Source organism: Desmodus rotundus, chromosome 5, assembly GCF_022682495.2.
Source record: "Desmodus rotundus isolate HL8 chromosome 5, HLdesRot8A.1, whole genome shotgun sequence".
NCBI classification, from domain to species: domain Eukaryota; kingdom Metazoa; phylum Chordata; class Mammalia; order Chiroptera; family Phyllostomidae; genus Desmodus; species Desmodus rotundus.
This window is the reverse complement of record NC_071391.1, coordinates 31,272,708-31,290,807: the sequence shown is the minus strand read 5'-3', so window position 1 is coordinate 31,290,807 and position 18,100 is coordinate 31,272,708. Positions and strand designations below refer to the sequence as shown.

At 43.4% G+C, this 18,100-nt stretch overlaps 1 protein-coding gene across 3 annotated transcripts; it reads left to right on the top strand.

The window, feature by feature from the left end:
• The first annotated feature begins 687 nt into the window (after positions 1–687).
• On the top strand, positions 688–16,175 carry HTATIP2 (HIV-1 Tat interactive protein 2). 3 transcript variants are annotated; one of them, XM_024559018.3, is made up of 6 exons: positions 688–724; positions 1,238–1,436; positions 3,506–3,613; positions 11,737–11,874; positions 14,195–14,256; positions 14,986–16,175. In XM_024559018.3, the coding sequence occupies exons 2-6, from the start codon at positions 1,242–1,244 to the stop codon at positions 15,200–15,202; spliced, it is 720 nt and encodes a 239-aa protein (XP_024414786.1). In that variant the 5' UTR covers positions 688–724; positions 1,238–1,241; the 3' UTR covers positions 15,203–16,175. The 3 variants fall into 3 exon arrangements, with proteins under 3 accessions (XP_024414786.1, XP_045050224.1, XP_024414785.1); XM_045194289.2 differs by lacking the exon at positions 688–724 and adding an exon at positions 731–939 and having other exon boundaries at positions 1,241–1,436; XM_024559017.3 differs by lacking the exon at positions 688–724 and adding an exon at positions 731–939.
• Positions 16,176–18,100: the final 1,925 nt, after the last annotated feature.

The window sequence follows — 18,100 nt, the reverse complement described above, 5'->3', positions numbered from 1 at the left end:
CTATGTCATCTCCATTAAAGAGCATGCCTGAGACTCAACAAGCCATACTTCATCCTTGAGCATCATTTGTAAAGTAAGAGTGTTTGACAAATTGACCTCCTACCCGCCTTCTAGGTCTCATATGTAAAGTATATTATAGAAATACATCCGTGCAAAAGTTTTCCTTGAGCCGCCCGCTGAGGGCTAAACACTGTCCCAAGAGCTGAGGTTAGAGCAGTGAGGTAGATGTGGTGCCTCACGTCCCAGAGTAGTCTTCCTGGGTGGATGATTACCGTGCTCTGGGTCACCAGGATGTCCAGAGGGAAGGGGTGAGCAGTGTGTGAATGTATAGGGACAGTGACACCCAAGAGAGGAAGGAATAGGTTTGTTTTATTCCTCTTTGGGGTGGTTGGATGGGAAGGGTTAAGTTTTTGACATGGTGAAGTTGAGATGAAAATGTCCAATACACAACTGAAATTCCAGGCTTCAGAGAGGGATCAGCAAAGGTCAAAGTGTATTGGCTGAAACCCTGGATATGGGTGAGCTCAGCCCAAGTGGTGACGAAGAACGCCCGGGAGAGAGTCCTGGCGGTCTCCAAGTGTCACACCATGCGCGGTGCAGCACACCTGCTCTCGCGCTCACGTGACCAGCACTTGCGCTCCCTTGGGAGCTGTGCGTCCTTTTCCCAGGTCCCGCCCCGTGGGCGGGGCGAGGCAGCGACGCAGCACCAGGAAGAAGAAGCCGGGTAGGCGTGGGCGTGGCTGCGTCAGACCCTCGGCGGATCTGGGGGGACGCCGGCTGCAATGGGCAAGGGGGCAAGGAACCCCGGGGAAGGAGGGATGCCCGGATGCACCGGTCCGTGTCGCTGAGTGCAGGAGCAGCAGTGGCGGCGGTTGCTGCACTGGTAGCCGCCCTGCTCCTGCTACGGTGTGAGGACGCGGGCCCGGGGGCCGGTTCAAGGTAACCCCTCCGCTCAGAGGAAAGAGCTGGGCTTCCGCACCCTTTGGGCAGAGGAAGGAGGGGATCGGAACCGAGGGTACCAAGGGGGAACGAGGCCTCTTGGTGCCCGCAGTCTGTGGCCCCTTCTGGAGTTTGGGTTGGCACCCTTCCTGCAGGTGACTCAGCCCTTTCCCCTGGGCCCAGACTGCGGAGAGTAACATTATCTTCCTCCAGGACGAATAAACATTCCTTGTTCTCCAGGGAAAGTCAGGCCATCCCTTAAACATCCTAACATCAGCACCTGTTGATGTTATTTCAGTAGCATGGCTGAGACGGAGGCGCTGCCCAAGCTTCGGGAAGACTTCAGGATGCAGAACAAATCCGTTTTTATTTTGGGCGCCAGTGGGGAAGCGGGCAAAGTGCTCTTAAAAGAAATACTGGACCAGAGCCTATTTTCCAAAGTCACAGTCATTGGCCGGAGGAAGCTGACTTTTGATGAGGAAGCTTATAAAAATGTGGTGGGTATTTGAGCTGAGACTCAAAATGTACGCGCAGTGATTCTGCCAGGTGGACAAATGTCATGCTTAAAGGTTGAACACTGCCCGCCAGTGGTGGTGGAGGCTGCGAGAGGTGATCGGAATGTGGCCAAGACTGGCCTGTGAGAGCCCTTCCTGAAAGCTGGAGCCCTGGGTTGTAGGCCTCTGCGGGCCACATCTCACTTGTGGCCTTGGGCAAAGGCATTCTCTCGGTCTGGGCACCTGTAAGGCTGGGCCGGGGTTGTAATGGGAGACAGAGACCATCATTGTTTTCAGCCTCATTCAAGCTGGGTTCTAGACACAGTCCACCTAGCTTGTTTTGTCTCCCTGACCACTTGACCTGAACATTGCCAGTGAATCAGAAGATGGTTTTCAGAGCAGGAACGGTCTATGGCAGTGAGAGGAAGGTTACTCACTTAAAAGAATTCCCAGGGCTGCAGCCTTGTGTCTGTAGGCAGAATATTCCTTCCCCTGACTTTCATTTACATTGTCATGGTTAACCAGACGATACGCCAGACTTCAGCCTGGTGCACACTCCCTAAGTACAGGGTCTGGCACAAACAACACCTTTTTTATTGCAAAATCTTTTATTACAAAATCATAACCATGTAATTCTGTAACATAACAATATCACACTTAAGCACACCATATGACGTTTTAGGTGAAATGTCAAATTAAAACTATAAATCATTACACTCATATTTTAACCCTACCAACCACACTCAAACAGGCATTAATTTCTGCCAGATCCTGTATTTGAAGTCTGAGCTTCAGTAAATTATGGTGTAATCCTGAGACCTCCAATTATAGAACTTGGTCCCACAGGTTTCACAGGTGGAAACTTCCAGAGAACAAATGGTCTCACTAATAAATGCTCTTGACTCCTGCAGGCGCATGTTCACGTCATTTTGCATGCGTTTGGTCCATCAGGAAGTTTCTGTTTCAAATGGACATCTTTGCTCAGACGTAGGCAGTAACATGTCTTCACAGTCTGGTTTTATTGGGTGTGTCTGATACTTTGGGTAATTAGAAACTGAAATCAAGTTCTGTGCTTTGATAGTCTATTTTGGTGGCACATCTTTTGGTTGAGCACTTTATGCAAAATTTTTCTTCAGTGTTGTGTACAGTGCCAGAAAAATTATTTTGAAAGAGTTGATGGTAGGGAAGGAAAGCAACATTTTATGTGAACTCCTGGATGATGGATGGGAACTGAACTCACTTTCCTTTTTAAGGTTAGATAAAGGTTCTTAAATTTCAGTGAGCGTGAGATTTCCAAGGGTGCTTATTAAAAGTGAAGTTTTTGCCCTGGCAGGGTGGCTCAGTTGGTTGGAGCATTGTCCCATACACCAAAAGGTTGTAGGTTCGATCCCTGGTCAAGACATATACAAGAGGCAACCAATCAATGTTTCTCACATTAATCTTTCTCTCTCTCTCTCTCCCTTCCTCTCTCTCTCAAATCAATAAAAAATATCCTAGGGTGAGGATTTTTTTTTAAAAAAGTGAAATTTCTGACTCAAAAGTATTGGTATGAGACCTAAGAGTATGCCCTTTTATCAGGCATCCATTTGCAGGTGGTTCACGGATGGGACTGAAGGGAAGATTGTTATTTACCTTTTACTGCTGAAAAACTGAGACATATGATAAAATAACTTGGCCAAAATTACATGTTTAGGAAGTAGCGCGCCCAGGACTCCAACCTCGGCATTTGAGATACCAAACACCATTCCCTAACCCCACCTTATAAGCTCATTGGTATTCCTTCTGCTGATATGCAGACAGGTCTCTTATGTTTCCAGAGAGAAAGTTATAGTTGAACCTGACTTTAGAGATCTGGATCACCCCTAGTCCAATTACGTGTACCCTGGCCGTATTAGTGCATTGCTGAATTTGAGTTCGGATTAATTGGTTTTCGATGGGAGAACACGAGCTTGCAAAATTTGGTGTTAAGTGGGCAGACTCTTCAGTAATGTCTTGTCATTTCTTCTTTACATGTAGAGGGGTATTTTTAAAAATAACATCAAGTTATGTATAACTGTGTCCTTGTCATCTAGAATCAAGAAGTGGTGGATTTTGAAAAGCTGGATGACTACGCGTCTGCCTTTGAAGGCCACGATGTTGGATTCTGTTGCCTGGGCACCACGAGAGCGAAGGCCGGGGCGGTGAGGCAGAAATACATCCTTATCCATTTTCTCTGGCTAGTAATGTCAAAAATTCCCTTTTTGCTCACTTTTTCTTTACTTTTGCAGTGCTTTCATGTAAATCAGCTCTTAGCATTTAAAATTTCATTTGCTGCCCTAGCCTTTGTTGTACTTTAAATAGCAATGACAAGTTCATCTTTCCTTCAAAGGAATGCTTGAGGGCAGGCCTGTGTGCTGGGGACATCCTGCGTATTTACATGGCCTTGTGAATTGCCGTCACTATGTCCCCTGGCTAAGGCAAACCATTACATTGGAGTAAAAGTAACTGGCTCGTGCTGTCAGCAGGAAGCTTTATTTTCTTTCTCTTTATAAATGTTTTAAACTTAAAGCATTCTCTCTCACTTGAGTGATTTGCTTCAGCCTATTTTCCTGCCAAGGTTTAAACTTCTGGTACAGAGCATCCGCAGAGAGGCACGATTCAGCTGATGTGCCTCCAGGGGTGACTCAGCCTCCAGCGATGATTCAACCCCTGCGGTGATTCAGCCCCAACTGACGCAGCACTGTTCCAACACAATTTTAATTTTCTTTTTAATGGTCTCTAAATTGTCTCTGCCCCTATCCAGAAGTCAGAGTTTACTACATAGTTAGAAGTCATAGCTTACACCACAGATCTTGGGCAAGTGTTAATTTAGCTTATTTACCTTATACTTTGACTATACTATGTCCCTCCAGCAGAATTTTCTTGCTGGAGCTAATGTGTATGTTAACTTTGCAGAACCATCATGCTGCCATGGGGGGCTTACCACAGGGCTATAAACAGCCCATGTGTCGGGACCCTCAGGAGAACACATGCTTAAGAACTGTTGGTGTACATCAACCAGGAGTCAGCCTCAGTTGTGTTTCTCCTGATGAACCAAAGAAGAATTCTGTTTATGCTTCAGTAGAGATCTGTTCCCAAATCTTCTGCAGTTCTGCCATGTCCACTTTGGATACAGCCGGCTTCTGAGCTGTGTGCCAGGATTTGGCACATTCTGTCTCCTGGAAAGGGTCATGTTCCTGCTCAGTGGCTAGTGCAGTCCTTTTTGCCCAAGGGACAGTCACAAGCGGTGTGCCCTCTAAAAGCACTGAAAAAGTTTTGTCCTGTCTGAAATGCCAACCTGGTTTTGGTGGTGACTCAGCAAAATTAAAAAAAAAACAAACACTGCACTAGGCATAGAGCAGTTGATTTCCATGACATAAAAGCAAAGCTCATAGGGAGCTCTAGGGAAAGTATAAATTGCTTTGTTGCATTCAAGTTGTGCAATGCAATTTTAATCAGAGGCATTGGGTGTCTTTCCTATGTAGAATATTTTGTAGTAAGCAGGAGAATAGTAAGCTAAATAGTCTCAGAAATGAGTTAGGGTTTAAATGGTTTAAGACGATAGTGACAGAAAGCTGACATTTCCTCCAGAGTCTTTTTTTTTTTTTAAACTAATTTAGATTGGACGCAATATAAACTTTGGAGGTTGTGATAACTTTAGGCAATTTAAAGGATGTGAGCGTCCACACGTGGCTAGGTAATCACAGTTTGGTGGGCTTGTGGCTTTCCAAGCTCACTCCACCGGGTATTCCGGGTGGTAGCCTTCTGTGTAGAAAAAGAGTTCCTCAGAGCTGGTGGTGGCAAGCCTGGTGTCATTCTGTAGTTATAACTGGAACACCCCACACTTTGCCTTAGCAATCTGAGATTCCAGTAGAAAAACCTAAAGAAAATCAGGGTTTCTGGCTCAGTGTTAAAACCCCCTAAGTAGCCAGATGTTCCCCCTATGACCTTCAGTATGTTCCAGGGCTGTTATAATGAAGTACCATAACCAGGGTGGCTTACACAACAGAAATTTACTGCTTCCCAGCTCCGGAGGCTGGAGGTCTGAGGGAGATCCGGGTGTGGCAGGACTGGCTCCTTCGGAGGGCTGTGAGGAAGGGTTTCTCCAGGCTTCTCTCCTTGACTTCGAGATGGCTGCCTTCTTCCTGCATCTCTTCACATGGTATTTTTCCTGCCCGTGTGGCTATGACTAAATTTCTCCTTTTTATAATGACACTAGTCCAATTGGACTAAGAACCACGCTATTCTGTATGTCCTCATCTTAACGAATTACATCGGTCATGACCCTATTTCCAAATAAGGTCATACTCTGAGGTACTAGAGGTTACTACCTCACCTATGGATTTTGGGGAAAACACCGAAACCCATAAAATTAATTCTCCCCAGATTTTTGTTGAAACTAGCGCTAGGGATAGGTCTGTTAACATTCTTCAGCTGTTTGGAAAACCATTTCTTTAGCAGTAGCTGGTTAGATGCTAATCTTCCTTTTCACACTGACAAGTCATGGCTGTCTAGTCAATGCCGTGACTTCCCGAGTCGCCTGAATCCACACTGACTGGGTCACTTGCTTGGAAACTGTATTCTAAGCAGGCTCCTTGGGAGATTCTGATGCAGCCAGCTCTCCTCTTCTTGTTGGACCTACTTCCAGGAGGCATTGAGATCATTAGTCCTCCTCACTTGTTGGTTTTTCTTATCTGGGTACTTTAGACCCAGATAGCTTAGTCTTGCTTTAATGAGTAACAGTGTGAGCCAGTGAAGGTTGGAATAACCTTGGAAAGCCAGCTCTCCACGGTCTGGAGTGAAGAGCCAAGATGCCGCTGAGAGCAGTGTTTTCCCTTGACTTGTGTTAAGAAAGGATTTGGTTAGGAGTTTGAGGTGGTATGATGTGCTTTCACCTCTGTCTTTGTCTCCTCATCTCGTAGGTAGGCATAGGGTCCAGCAGTCCAGGTTCTTGGATTCTGTTGAATGGATGATGCCATTCATGTGATTAATGCCGCCATTGTAGCATTTGTTAGGTATCATTATAGTCTCACGGCTTCTGATTCTAATGATATGTTCTTCTAATCCAGGGGCTTGCAAACTACAGACTGCAGGCCAAATATAGCCCACCTGTTTTTGTACAGCCCAGGAGCTAAGAATGTTTTTATACCTTTAAATGGTTAAAAAATTGAAAAAAAGGAATAATAATATGTCATGACATGTTATAAGAAATTCAAATTTCAGTAATCCATAAAGTTTTATTGGAACGTAGCTATTCTCACCACTTTATTATGTATGGCGGCCTTCATACCATGGTGTCAGAGCTGTGTAATTGCCACAGAAGCCTGCAAATCTGAAAATATTTACTATCGCATCCTTTAAAGGAAAAGGTTGTTCACTCCTGTTGTAGTTGCTACTGTTTTTCTGATGTCTAGGAGGGACTGGTGAAGTGACAAGGTCCGAGATGGTTTGAGGGGCCCAGATCAGAGGCTCCGTTTGGGTACCAGGTAGCTGCGGGACCTTTGCTACGGGGTTAGATCCTATGGGCCATGCCTCCTTGTCCAAGAGGGAGGTGGCCACTGAAGCCCATTCGGCCTGCAGAGTGCTCTGACTTTCATAGCACAGAGAACAGAATGCCCCAAAGGGAAAAATTCTGTGAGAACCTAGAGATTTACTCATGAAACCTCAGTACATGTTTAATTTATTTTTCTATCCAGAGCTCTTCCTCTAACCAAGATCTTGGTTCCACCACTGTACATCAAATACAGAGATGCCCTCCAGGAAGGAGACGAACAGATGGGGTGTCAGATTATAATATTTGTTGTTCATCAGCATCTCTGTTTTCTAGTCTAATTTATAAGGTAGGAATAAAGGAGAAAGAATCTGAAGCAGAAATGTGGCAAAGCATGAGCCTTTACAGAATGATAGATCTGCCCTTCGTGGAAAAGCATCCGCCTGATCTTGAGTCATTTTGGCACGCTTGCTTATCGAATCAGTCATTGCCAAGATACTGTGTTGGATGAGGTGTTCTTAAGCCAGAGTGTTCCCAGTTTTCAAGCAATACTTAGAAATACTTAGTAGCTTTGGATTTTAATAAGACTTGAGTAAAGGGTAATTGGAACCCTGGCTGGTGTGGCTCAGTTGGTTGGAGTGTAGTCCCATGGACCAAAAGATTGCAGGTTCGATCATTGGTCAAGGCACAGACCTAGGTTGCGGGTTTGATCCCCTTTTGGGGCATGTATGGGAGGCAACTGACCGATGTTTCTCTTTCTCTCCCTCTCTCCCCCTCACTCACCCTGCCCTTCCCCTCTTTTTAAAAGCAATGAAAAAAAAAATGTCCTTGGGTGAGGATTAACAAAAAGAGTGATTTGAGAATTTTCTCCCTAGATATTTGTGGAGTATATGAAGATACCTCTGCTGAGTCATATTACATTGTGTTTACTCATCCAAAAGGCTTTTGGGAGAGGAAATTTATAGTGGGAACTTATTTAATCAATTCCCTTTTTAGAAGGAATTCTGATTCCTAGCTTGGAGTAGGATACACCGACTATGGAATGATAAAGACACAATAATAAAACGGACTTCATGCCCTCAGAAGAGATGCCTTATGGTTGGAGAAACTATGTCCAGTTTTTCCAGAAATTGTGTTTCTGGGATATGGAGTAGTTTGTTTTAGTTGGTTTTTCTATTATTTTTTACTTGAGCAGCTAGAGAATAAGAAAAGGTGTTAATAATAAAATTTTAAAGATAGCTCCTTTCTATCTATAAATGGACTCTTGCTCACTCCAAAAGAAATTGATGTGTGTTGATATCTCTGAGTCAGTCAGCAGGATCCACATTTATGTTTCGTTTCTAAGTCCTTGAAAGCCATTGACCCCTTTGCTTTTGAGTTTCATTCAGCAGCTAAAAGGCCACGCATCAGGGTTGGGGAAATGAAATTCAAAATTTGTGTGCTTGGAAAATGCATATTTATAATCAGCTTGAGGGCTCAGAGGATTTGTGAAATCAGTTTGGATTAACAGCCATTGATTGCTAATAAAACAATATTTAGCTTTGTCTGGAGAACAGCGATGGAGAAAGGTATGGGCACCTTGTCAACCGGGCCCATTGAGCGGGGATGATGGGCTAAGCGTGGGGGTCTCCGCAGCAGCGCAGCAGCGTGGGTGCTCCTCCTTCAAGGAGCAGTTGTCAGTCGTTAGCGAGGCGGGTGAAAGGAAGGACGCCAGCGTCTGATGGCTGGGGTGGTATTGATGTGCCTTAGCTGACTAATCAGATTGAAAAAGTCCCATGGTATTTATGTCACTTTAATTTCCATCAAACAATTGGAGCCGACAGCACTCTATTAAGGAGAGGTTGAGCCAGAACTAAAGCCAAATAAATTAGGGTCTCAGTTTAATCAAATTATCCCTTTACTGGCCCTGGATTAAGAGAGAGAGACAGCGTCAGTCTAGAGACTTGTGATTGGCTGAATCTTCCCTTATTTTTAAAGAAACCAATGAAAGAAAAGCATTTTAACAGACACAACTTTAATGCACCTTCTAAGAAATAGTGCTAAAACCACAGCAACAACAAAAAGGGCTTTATTTCACTAGCCAACTCTGTCATTTTATTATGAATAATGAACCTGTTATTAAAATCGGAGTTCTGGTGAATTGGAGCGAGGAGAAGAAATAGACGTGGAAGAGAAATTGAGTGTTTTAGAATTTTTCCATGTAGTTTTGGATTGTTTTTCTTGGCACACCCTCAGCACATATAAAATCTCATTTCAGAAAATGGCTCAGAGGAGAATCACATCCCTTCTCAGGATGTGCTGAGAATTAAAATTGGTTTGCTCTGCACTGATTTAAAAAAGCAACAACCTAAGTTTGGGTCAGTGTGTAGGACAGGTCAATGAGTCAGTTAGGGTAGAATGTCGAAGCACACAACACAAAAGGAGATGGTATGGATTCGCTCGTGAAGAGTTAAGTTGATATTCCCTAACGTAAGGCAGAAAAATAACGCTGCCCTGCGGGTGGTTACAGCTGTACTGTGCGTGATGAGAAAGGAGGGCAAGACAGGCTTTGGGGGTAATAGTAATTTCCCCCCAAGTCCTATTTCTTGATTTAGGAACTGGTTGCCAAGTAATGTTCAGTTTAGGAAAATTCATCAAGCTCTATGCTTACCATATGTTTAATTTTCTTTTATGCTTGGGGCTGTTGTTTTAAACTTGAATTCTGTATTAGTTTTCTGTGGCTGCAGTAACAAATTGCCTCAAGTTTAGTGGCTTAAAACAACATACGTGTGTAATCTGACGGTTCTGTAAGTTAGAAGTCCAGCATGGACTTTGCGGAGATGAAATCAAGGTGTTGAGAGGGCTCTAGGGGAGAATCCGTTTCGTAACCTTCTCTAGCTTTTCAAGGTCACCCACATTCCTTGGTTCGTGGTCACCTCCCTCCATCTTTAAGGCCAGCTGTGGAGCAATCAAGTGCTTCTCACATTGCTGAACTCTAACCGCTTCTGCTTCTCTTTTCTACTTTTAAGGACTCTTGTTATTACTTTGGCCCAATTAGATAATACAGAATAATCTTATTTTTAGACCAGCTGATTGATTAGTAACCTTAATTCCACTTATAATCTTAATTTCCCATTTTATTTTTTAAAAAATGTTTTTCAGTTACTGTTGACATACGATTGTATATTAGTTTAAGATGTACAATATAGTGATTAGGCATTTACAAACTTACGAAGTGATCACTGATAAGACTAGTACCCATCGGACACCATACGTAGTTACTATAATGTTATCGACTATATTCCCTATGCTGGACTTTTCATCCCTGTGACTATTTTTATATCTGGCAACGTATACATCTTAATTCCTTCCACTTTTTCACCTGTCCCCTCAACCCCTCTCTCTGTTCTGGCCACCATCTGTATCTTTACCGTGTATCCTAACATACTCACAGGTGTTGGGATTAGGAAGTGGACATCTTGGAGGTGCCATTGTTCTGCCTACCCCAAGTATGCACTAGTCATTTCTGTTGGCTAGAGATGGTGTGAGATGAAAAGGATCAGTGGGCACCATTTGCACTCTGCTCTCAGCTCTCATTAGCCAACAGTTCACGGGACCTCTGGACCTTATGTTCACATCTCCATAGTGAGGGGGGTGGATGTGACGTTTCCTGAGGTGATGTTTCTATCATTCCTTGAAGGATACACTCTCCATATGAAATAAACCATTTAGGACCCGTAACTACCATAGGGCAAATTTTTAATTTGAAAAATCATCGGGGCAGTAATCAACCTTCAGATTTAGAGTCCGAGTGGTATAAAACCTCATTTACATAATGGTGGGTACCTATGAAGTTCAGCTTTGGTAGATTTTAGACTTCTCTTCAGATGTCTTGAGTCTGAGGATGCCAGATAGTTGGCGGTCCCAAGAAACGCTTCAAGGAATTCCCTTGTCTGGGGACAGGCACAGGTCCTTCAGTGAGGCCCTGGAAACGAGTCTGCACTCTGTTGTTTGCATCATCCTCTCCCCTCTTCCTTTTATTGCCTTAGTTCTTTTCTTTTCTAATTGGATTTGCCTTTTCTCTGCTTGCATTGGACTTTAATTTATACGTTCAAATATTTTTGGAGCACCTACCATGAGCTGGGCATGCACTTAATGCTGAGATGTGAATTTGTAAGAAAGACCCGACCACTACCCTCACTAGACAGAGTCTAGACTGGGGTCTCCAAACATTCTTGATTATACACCTGTCAGTAAAAAAAAAACCTGAGGATGCGCTTTTTGCTAATATATAAAGTATGTTGTAAAACATACGCAAAAATGGGAGATTAAATAGACTATTCTCATAGCGCCTGGGTAGTGTTCCCAGCCTGCTTTGAGACCCTACCATGTCAGAGTGGATGCAGAAAACTGGAGAAAACAGACAAGGGGCTGTGATATTGTAACGTTATTAAAAGACAAATGTGTGACTAAAAGCAGTTTCACAGGCTGATCTCATCCTTCCTCTTGCTCCTTGCCGATTTGTTTGGTGTCCGTGTTTCAATGTCCTTTTGTTTGTTTGTTTTTTCATTTTTATATAATTTTTTTAAGCCAGGAAAAAAACAAAACAGTTCACCCATTGCCTTTGATTTTTCAGTCTGGCCTTGATGCTGATGCTGGTAGCCTGACATTCACGTATTGCTCGGATGCACTTCCTTTAGACCCTGCTCCCCGCCCCCCGCCGGGCCTCCTGGCCTGCCACCCAAGCTGAGTAGTAATCTTTAAGATGAACTTACAGCTTTTTGGAAATAATGCATCTTCTTTTGATCCCCTCAGGAGGGGTTTGTGCGTGTTGATCGAGATTACGTCCTGAAATCTGCAGAGCTGGCAAAAGCTGGAGGGTGCAAACATTTCAACTTGCTGTCCTCTAAAGGAGCTGATAAGTCGAGCAGTTTTTTTTATCTGCAAGTTAAGGTTTGTACATATTTCTTTTATATATGCTGGAGTATTCTGAATAATTGGCAGGAGTAAATAGCAGAGTGCTAAATAATACACAAATGCGCTAAGTGCATTGTATCACACATTTTTATAGCTACAGGGGCTGTTTTCTGCAGGGATATCTGTAGTAAACGGGAGGGATTTGAAAGATCATTTCATTGTCTTACCCCCTGTTGATTATCTAGTCCTCATAAAACGAGATAGGGCAGCTCTGGTCTTGGAATCAGCATGGAATCTTAGCGTGAGAAGAGACTTTGAGGCAGCGATTCTTAAACTTTTCCAAAGTAGATGATTTTTTACTATAGTGTAGGGTTCTCGTCCTCCAGGAATTTATAACGTGTTTGTTTTGGAGGACCCTTAAGTGTGGTGATTTGCTAGGTCTCACAGGACGCAGAATACAGCCATCCTCCTGCTGTGATTTATTACAGTGAAAGGATGCACAGCAAAGTCAGCGACCTGCACGGAGTGAGGTCTGGAGGAAACGAGGTGCAAGCTTTCGAGAGTCCTCTCCCAGCGGAGCTGCCTGTGCTTAGGTTCTCCGGCAATGAGTACTGTCTCCCAGAGAACTCTGCCTGAGCTCAGGAGTCCAGGGTTTTTAAGGGGTCAGTCACGTAGGCACTTTCAGCTTCTACAAAATTAAGGACTTCCAGAAGCAAAGTGAGTATTCTGCATAAACCACATTGTTTGTACAAATAGTTTGGGCACAGTAACTACCCATATCAGTTAGGTAATGACGAGAACACTCCTGAAACCCAAGTTCCCAAGCCAAAGGCCAACTTTGCAAGCAAGCTTTTTTCTAAGATAGTAGCCTAAGCCTGCTGTGTTAACTCTTAAGTGCACTGCTGATACAGTTTTCTTAGGTTTTTATAAAGATGTGTTACAAAACACATCTGTCCACATAAAAACTTATATCTGAATGTTCATAGAAGCATTATTCCTAAGAGTTAGAGTGGAAACAACTCAAATATCCATCAGCTGATGAATAGATGGATAAAATGTGGTGTATATATATACACATATATATACACACATATATACATATATATACACACATATATATATATACACACACAAAATATATTATTCAACTAGTGAAAGATACATGCTACAACATGGGTGAACCTTGAAAACATTATGCTAAATGAGAGAGGCCAGTCACAAAAGTCCACAATGTGTACGATTCCATTTATATGAAATGTCCAGAATAGGCAAATCTGTAGAGACAGAAAGATTAGTGGTTGACTAGGGCTCAGAGGGAAGGGATGGGAGTGAGGGCTACTTGGTACTGGGTTACTTTTGGGGGTGATGAAGTATTCTAAGACTGTGGGTAAAGGTGGCACAACTCTGTGAATATACTAAAAAAAATTAATTAAAAAACGTTTTTAAAAAGCTGCCTAGGATGGAGGATGTGACAGGGTCAGTGCCAAATGAAAGGTGCGCACAGGCCAAGGAGGAGGAGAGCATGCTGCTGGAGTCGCCAGCCCCGTAGGTGTTAGACGTCCCTGTGCCCGCGCTCCTCTGGCATTTCTGTTCACAGAGATGGCTGGCCTGAAAACTCATGGTTCGTTTAACAAACTTAATTTAAGGCATCATCTAGATGTAATCTCACTGCTGTGTAACATCTGGTGGGGTTTGTTAGGAAATGAGTAACAGAGAGGGTCAGCGGGTCTGTCTTTCGACCCACTGGACTTACCTGGAAACAAAAAAGGTTACTGTCTGCCAGCCTGTAACATCAATTCTGGACTAAGGGGAGGTTATTCTCTTATGGTTGAACTCCTAACATGTCACTTATTCTCTCTGGATCTATTTTAATATCGGTCAAATGAGAGGCTAGGTGACTATGCAGACATTCACTCATTCAGTACATCTTTTTTTTTTTTTTCAACCCTACTGCATGCCAAGATTAAGTGGCCTCTGCCTTAACTTCCCAGACTCTTTGGAATCTAAAAATCTAGACAAGGATATTTGCAAGTACAGTGGATTCTTGAACAAGATGGGGCTTAGGGGTGCTGGCCTCCCACCAGTCAAAAATCTGTGTATAACTACCGTCGGCCCTCCACATATGTGGATGGTGCAATTCCTTAAAGCCTTGGAGTGACCCTTGAAAAATGTGTGTTTGAACTGTGCGGGTCTATTGAGAAAATCCATGCAGTTTAAACCTGTGTTGTTCAAGGGTCAGTTCTGTTGAGACCCACAGAAGCAGATTATCTTCAAACCCCCAAGTTATTCTCTCGTAAGCATTCTAATAAGTTGGTCTTGATTAAATACTAAAAATATGTGTTGTTTTTTTTAACAGGGAGAAGTAGAAGATAGAGTGGGGGAATTAAAATTTGAGCGTTACTCCATATTTAGGCCTGGGTGAGTTTCATACTGCCTTAGAGTACACCAATGTTGGTTATTCCCTAGAAGGTAGTTTTTCATTAGAAGAGGCTGGCAACTAAGATATCTAATATGTTAAAGAAGTTAGCTGCAGGTGGATTATTCTCTGAAGAACCCACCTTTTGGCTCTGAAGGAGGGGGTACATAGTCAGTGGTGCCAAGTTCAGAGTAGTGTGGAATTTTCCATGTAGCTTTTGCTGCCTTCTTTTTAAAAATCTTATTCATGCACCAAAGAAAGCCTTTTACCCACTGTGCTAGTCTGTTCAGGCTGCCAAAACAGAATAACACCTTGTACTGGGTGGCTTAAACAACAGACATTCATTGTCTCACAGTCCCAGAGACTAGAAGTCCAAGTTCAAGATGCCATGGGGGTTAGTGTCTGGTGAGGCATCTCTTCCCGGCGTATAGATGGCCTCCTGGCTGTGTCTGCACACAGCTTTCCTCTGTGTGTATGTGGAGACAGAGATCTCTGATATCTCTTCCTCTTTTGTAAGGATACCAGTCCTATCAGATTAGGGTCCCACCCTTACAACCAAAACTAACCTTAACTACCTTCCTAAAGGCACTGTCCTCATATACAATCATACTGGGGGTTGGGGTTTCAACATGAATTTTGGGGAGACACAGCTTAGTTCATCATACCGTCTATGGTCTGAATGCGATTTTCCATCTCTTACTCTGCTTTTCATTTATTCTTTTTCTCTGTAGAGTTCTGTTATGTGATAGGCAAGAATCTCGCCCAACTGAATGGCTGGTGAGGAAATTCTTTGGCTCCTTACCAGCATCTTGGGCCAGTGGGCATTCTGTGCCAGTGGCGACTGTGGTTAGAGCGATGTTGAACAACGCAGTGAGACCAAGCGACAAGAAGAAGGAAGTGCTGGACAACAAGGCCATCCACGACCTGGGGAAAGCCGATGGCTCTTAAGCCATGATCACTCCTGAGAAGTGCTTTTTTGTAAAACTCAGCACCCACCTAATCACTAATGAGGGTCTAAAAAAAGGAGCACTTTAACCGTGGTTTCACTGCTTTCAGCTGACCAGGTCCAATTAAAAACTATTGTGTCCTGCACCGGCAGTTCAGGGCCTGGTTGTGCGCAGGTGTGCCGCTGGCCCTTGAACAACATGGGTTTGAAGTGTGCAGGTCCACTTACACGTGGGTTTTTTCAATAGGTGCTGTAAATGTATTTTTTATTCCTTATGTTTTTCTTACTAACATTTCCTTCACCTTTATTGTAAGAATACAGTATATAATACATATAACATACAAAACATTTATTACTGTTTATGTTATTGGGAAGACTGATCAACAGTAGGCTATTATTAGTACAGTTGGCCCTCTGCATCCACAGATTCCCAATCTCAGATAAAAAATTTTGTTTTCAATCCAAAGTTGGTTGAATCTGTGGACGTAAAACCTGTGACTCTGAAGGGCAGAGTATAGTTAAGTTTGGGGGAAGTCGAAAGTTATTTGCAAATTTTCAACTGCACCGGGGTGGCACCCCTAACCTACGTGTTGTTCAAGTGTCAACTGTACGTCACCCAGGGAACTTTTCAAACTCTTCATAGGCCCTGCCTCCAACCTTCTGAGTCTGGAATTGTGGGGTATGGGCACGGGAATCTGTTGTTTTGTTTAAGCTTCCCCTGGAGACTCTGGTGCCACTGGGAGGGAGCCAGCTCTGAAATGCTTGTCTGTAGAGTGACAGCAGTGGGGATGACCTTCTGTAACCCGAAGATGAGTTCTTTCTAAAATTATTGACATTTATGTCTCCAAGGTCCCCAGGCCTGGCTGCATGTAATTGTTTAAGGGAATATTGTGCCTTACTACTTTGTTAGAATATATAATAACTGAGCTTATATATATAATTCATGGGAGAATTAAACAGTGGAATAAAAATAAATAGGCAAGTCCTGGGTGCCTGTTGGATTGTTAGAACATGCCTAAGTATCAGGGGTAACATGCAGTATTTTGGCCAGTGGGGTGATATAATAGCAGTTAATATTTATCAAGTGCTTGCTAAGTGCCAGCCTTTACACATGCTATCTGTCCTTTAACCACTGCCCCCCACCCCGAAATAATCTTTATAAATGGTACTGTTGTCACCAAACAAGGGTCCACTGCCCGCCACACATAGAAGTCAAACTATGGCACTGGCTTTGGAGAAAAGAAAGGAGCTTTATTTGCCAGCTGACTGGTGAGAAGACAGGAGGCAAGGTTCAAATCTGCCTTTCTCATCTAGGACTGTGTGCGGGGCTTTAAGGAGTAGCAGTTAGGGGTTCACAAGTGTTACCACCGTTCACAAGTACTACTGATAGGTGGTGTATCCAAGGTTTAAACTTTGGTTCCGGGTCTTGTTAGAAACAGGATAGGACCCAGTTCTGTGGTTACATTATCATCCTCATATCCTAGATGGGGGAACTGAGGCTCGCTGTAGTGAAGTGCCTTGTCAAGAGGCCAAAGCTAAAGACCCGAAGCTAGGAAATGGCAGAGACAGGATTCTAACCCAAGTCAGCCTGATGCCCTAACTTTGTATTTTTAACCACTCTGCAAGAGCATGCGGTGTATGTACAGTTCCAGGAAGTTCCACTCAATTCTTGCTGATCAGTACATGCTGTGGATGAATTAAATTAAAATATTTGGGTTTCTCCATTGGCTTAGGATCCCTATAATGATTATCCACAGAATGGTCACAAAGCCAGTAAAAATGCATCTCAAAGTGCTGCAATTTAAAAACTAGGGAAGAGGAAGATGCAGAAGTCAAGGGGACTACACAGGGATAATTTCCATCGTGGAACAAAGGATGGTGGTAACACTTGTCTCAATGTTTGTACTGGTGGAAGCAAAGTTATCTGAGTGATTCAGTTGATTTTTACAGGGTCTACAGTATGCCAAGTACATTTCAAGCTTCAGTGGACACTGGAGGATAAATGCTAGTGGGCTTTAGGGAGGAGACAGGACATCTTCCTCCTGCCAGGTGGGGACCCTTTGGGGCTGGACTCTGAAGAGCCCGTGTCTTTGGGTGATAACAAGCATGGGCTTTTAGAAGTGAGGTTTGAAGTTACAGCAGCTAAACCCAGTGACCAGTTTTAAGTTCCTTCCTGTATCCTGTATATTATTTCCTCGCCTACAAACCTTCTGTCAGGTCTTCTTCAACATTTTCTTCCTGTCCTAAGAGTGATGGGGGAGGATCTGTGGTCATCTTTAGTACAGAGAAAAAAGCTACCCCCTCCGAAGCCCAGCATTATGGGGAGACATAGACTTTAAGTGGACAAGATTCTGGCCCAATCACCCCTCTAAAATGGATGTTCCTTTTTTTTCCCTCCTGTTAACATTGGATAATTGGGTGTTACCAAGGGATTTAGCAGGTTTCCCTTTAAAGGTTACACTGACAAGAGGGAAGATGGGCCTTGCTGGAGAGAGTTTTGTTGGAAGGATGAAGGAAAAAGATGTATGGTTCTTGGTAGTGAAAGGCCTTGAATTAATTCATTCAGCTTATTAAATGGCTCCTCGGTGCCATGGGGCACATAGGCAGTGTCCTGCAATACAGGGGGCTTCACAAGTAATAGTTGATGGATTCTGTCGTCTTGGAGTTTACAGGTAAGGGACATTCAAAAGAGTTTAGCATTAATTCAAGGCTTCTGTTTCACTCAGCATATTTTTCGATTACCTGTTATGAGTTGGGCCATGTATTATGTGCCAGAGAAATGAAAGTAAACAGACATGGCCTTACCCTCACAAACAGTTATAAACACACATACAAAAAGAGAGAAACAAGCAAATGGTAGGTGCTAAGAATGAAACTAATAGGAGGCTGCTGGAATGACA

Excerpts from the sequence above, each read along its gene's own strand:
- HTATIP2 (XM_024559017.3), top strand. The coding sequence starts at position 827 with ATGCACCGGTCCGTGTCGCTGAGTGCAGGAGCAGCAGTGGCGGCGGTT. Across the intron at positions 3,614-11,736 it reads CGAGAGCGAAGGCCGGGGCG|GAGGGGTTTGTGCGTGTTGA; the intron begins GTGAGGCAGAAA and ends TGATCCCCTCAG. Across the intron at positions 14,257-14,985 it reads TACTCCATATTTAGGCCTGG|AGTTCTGTTATGTGATAGGC; the intron begins GTGAGTTTCATA and ends TTTTCTCTGTAG.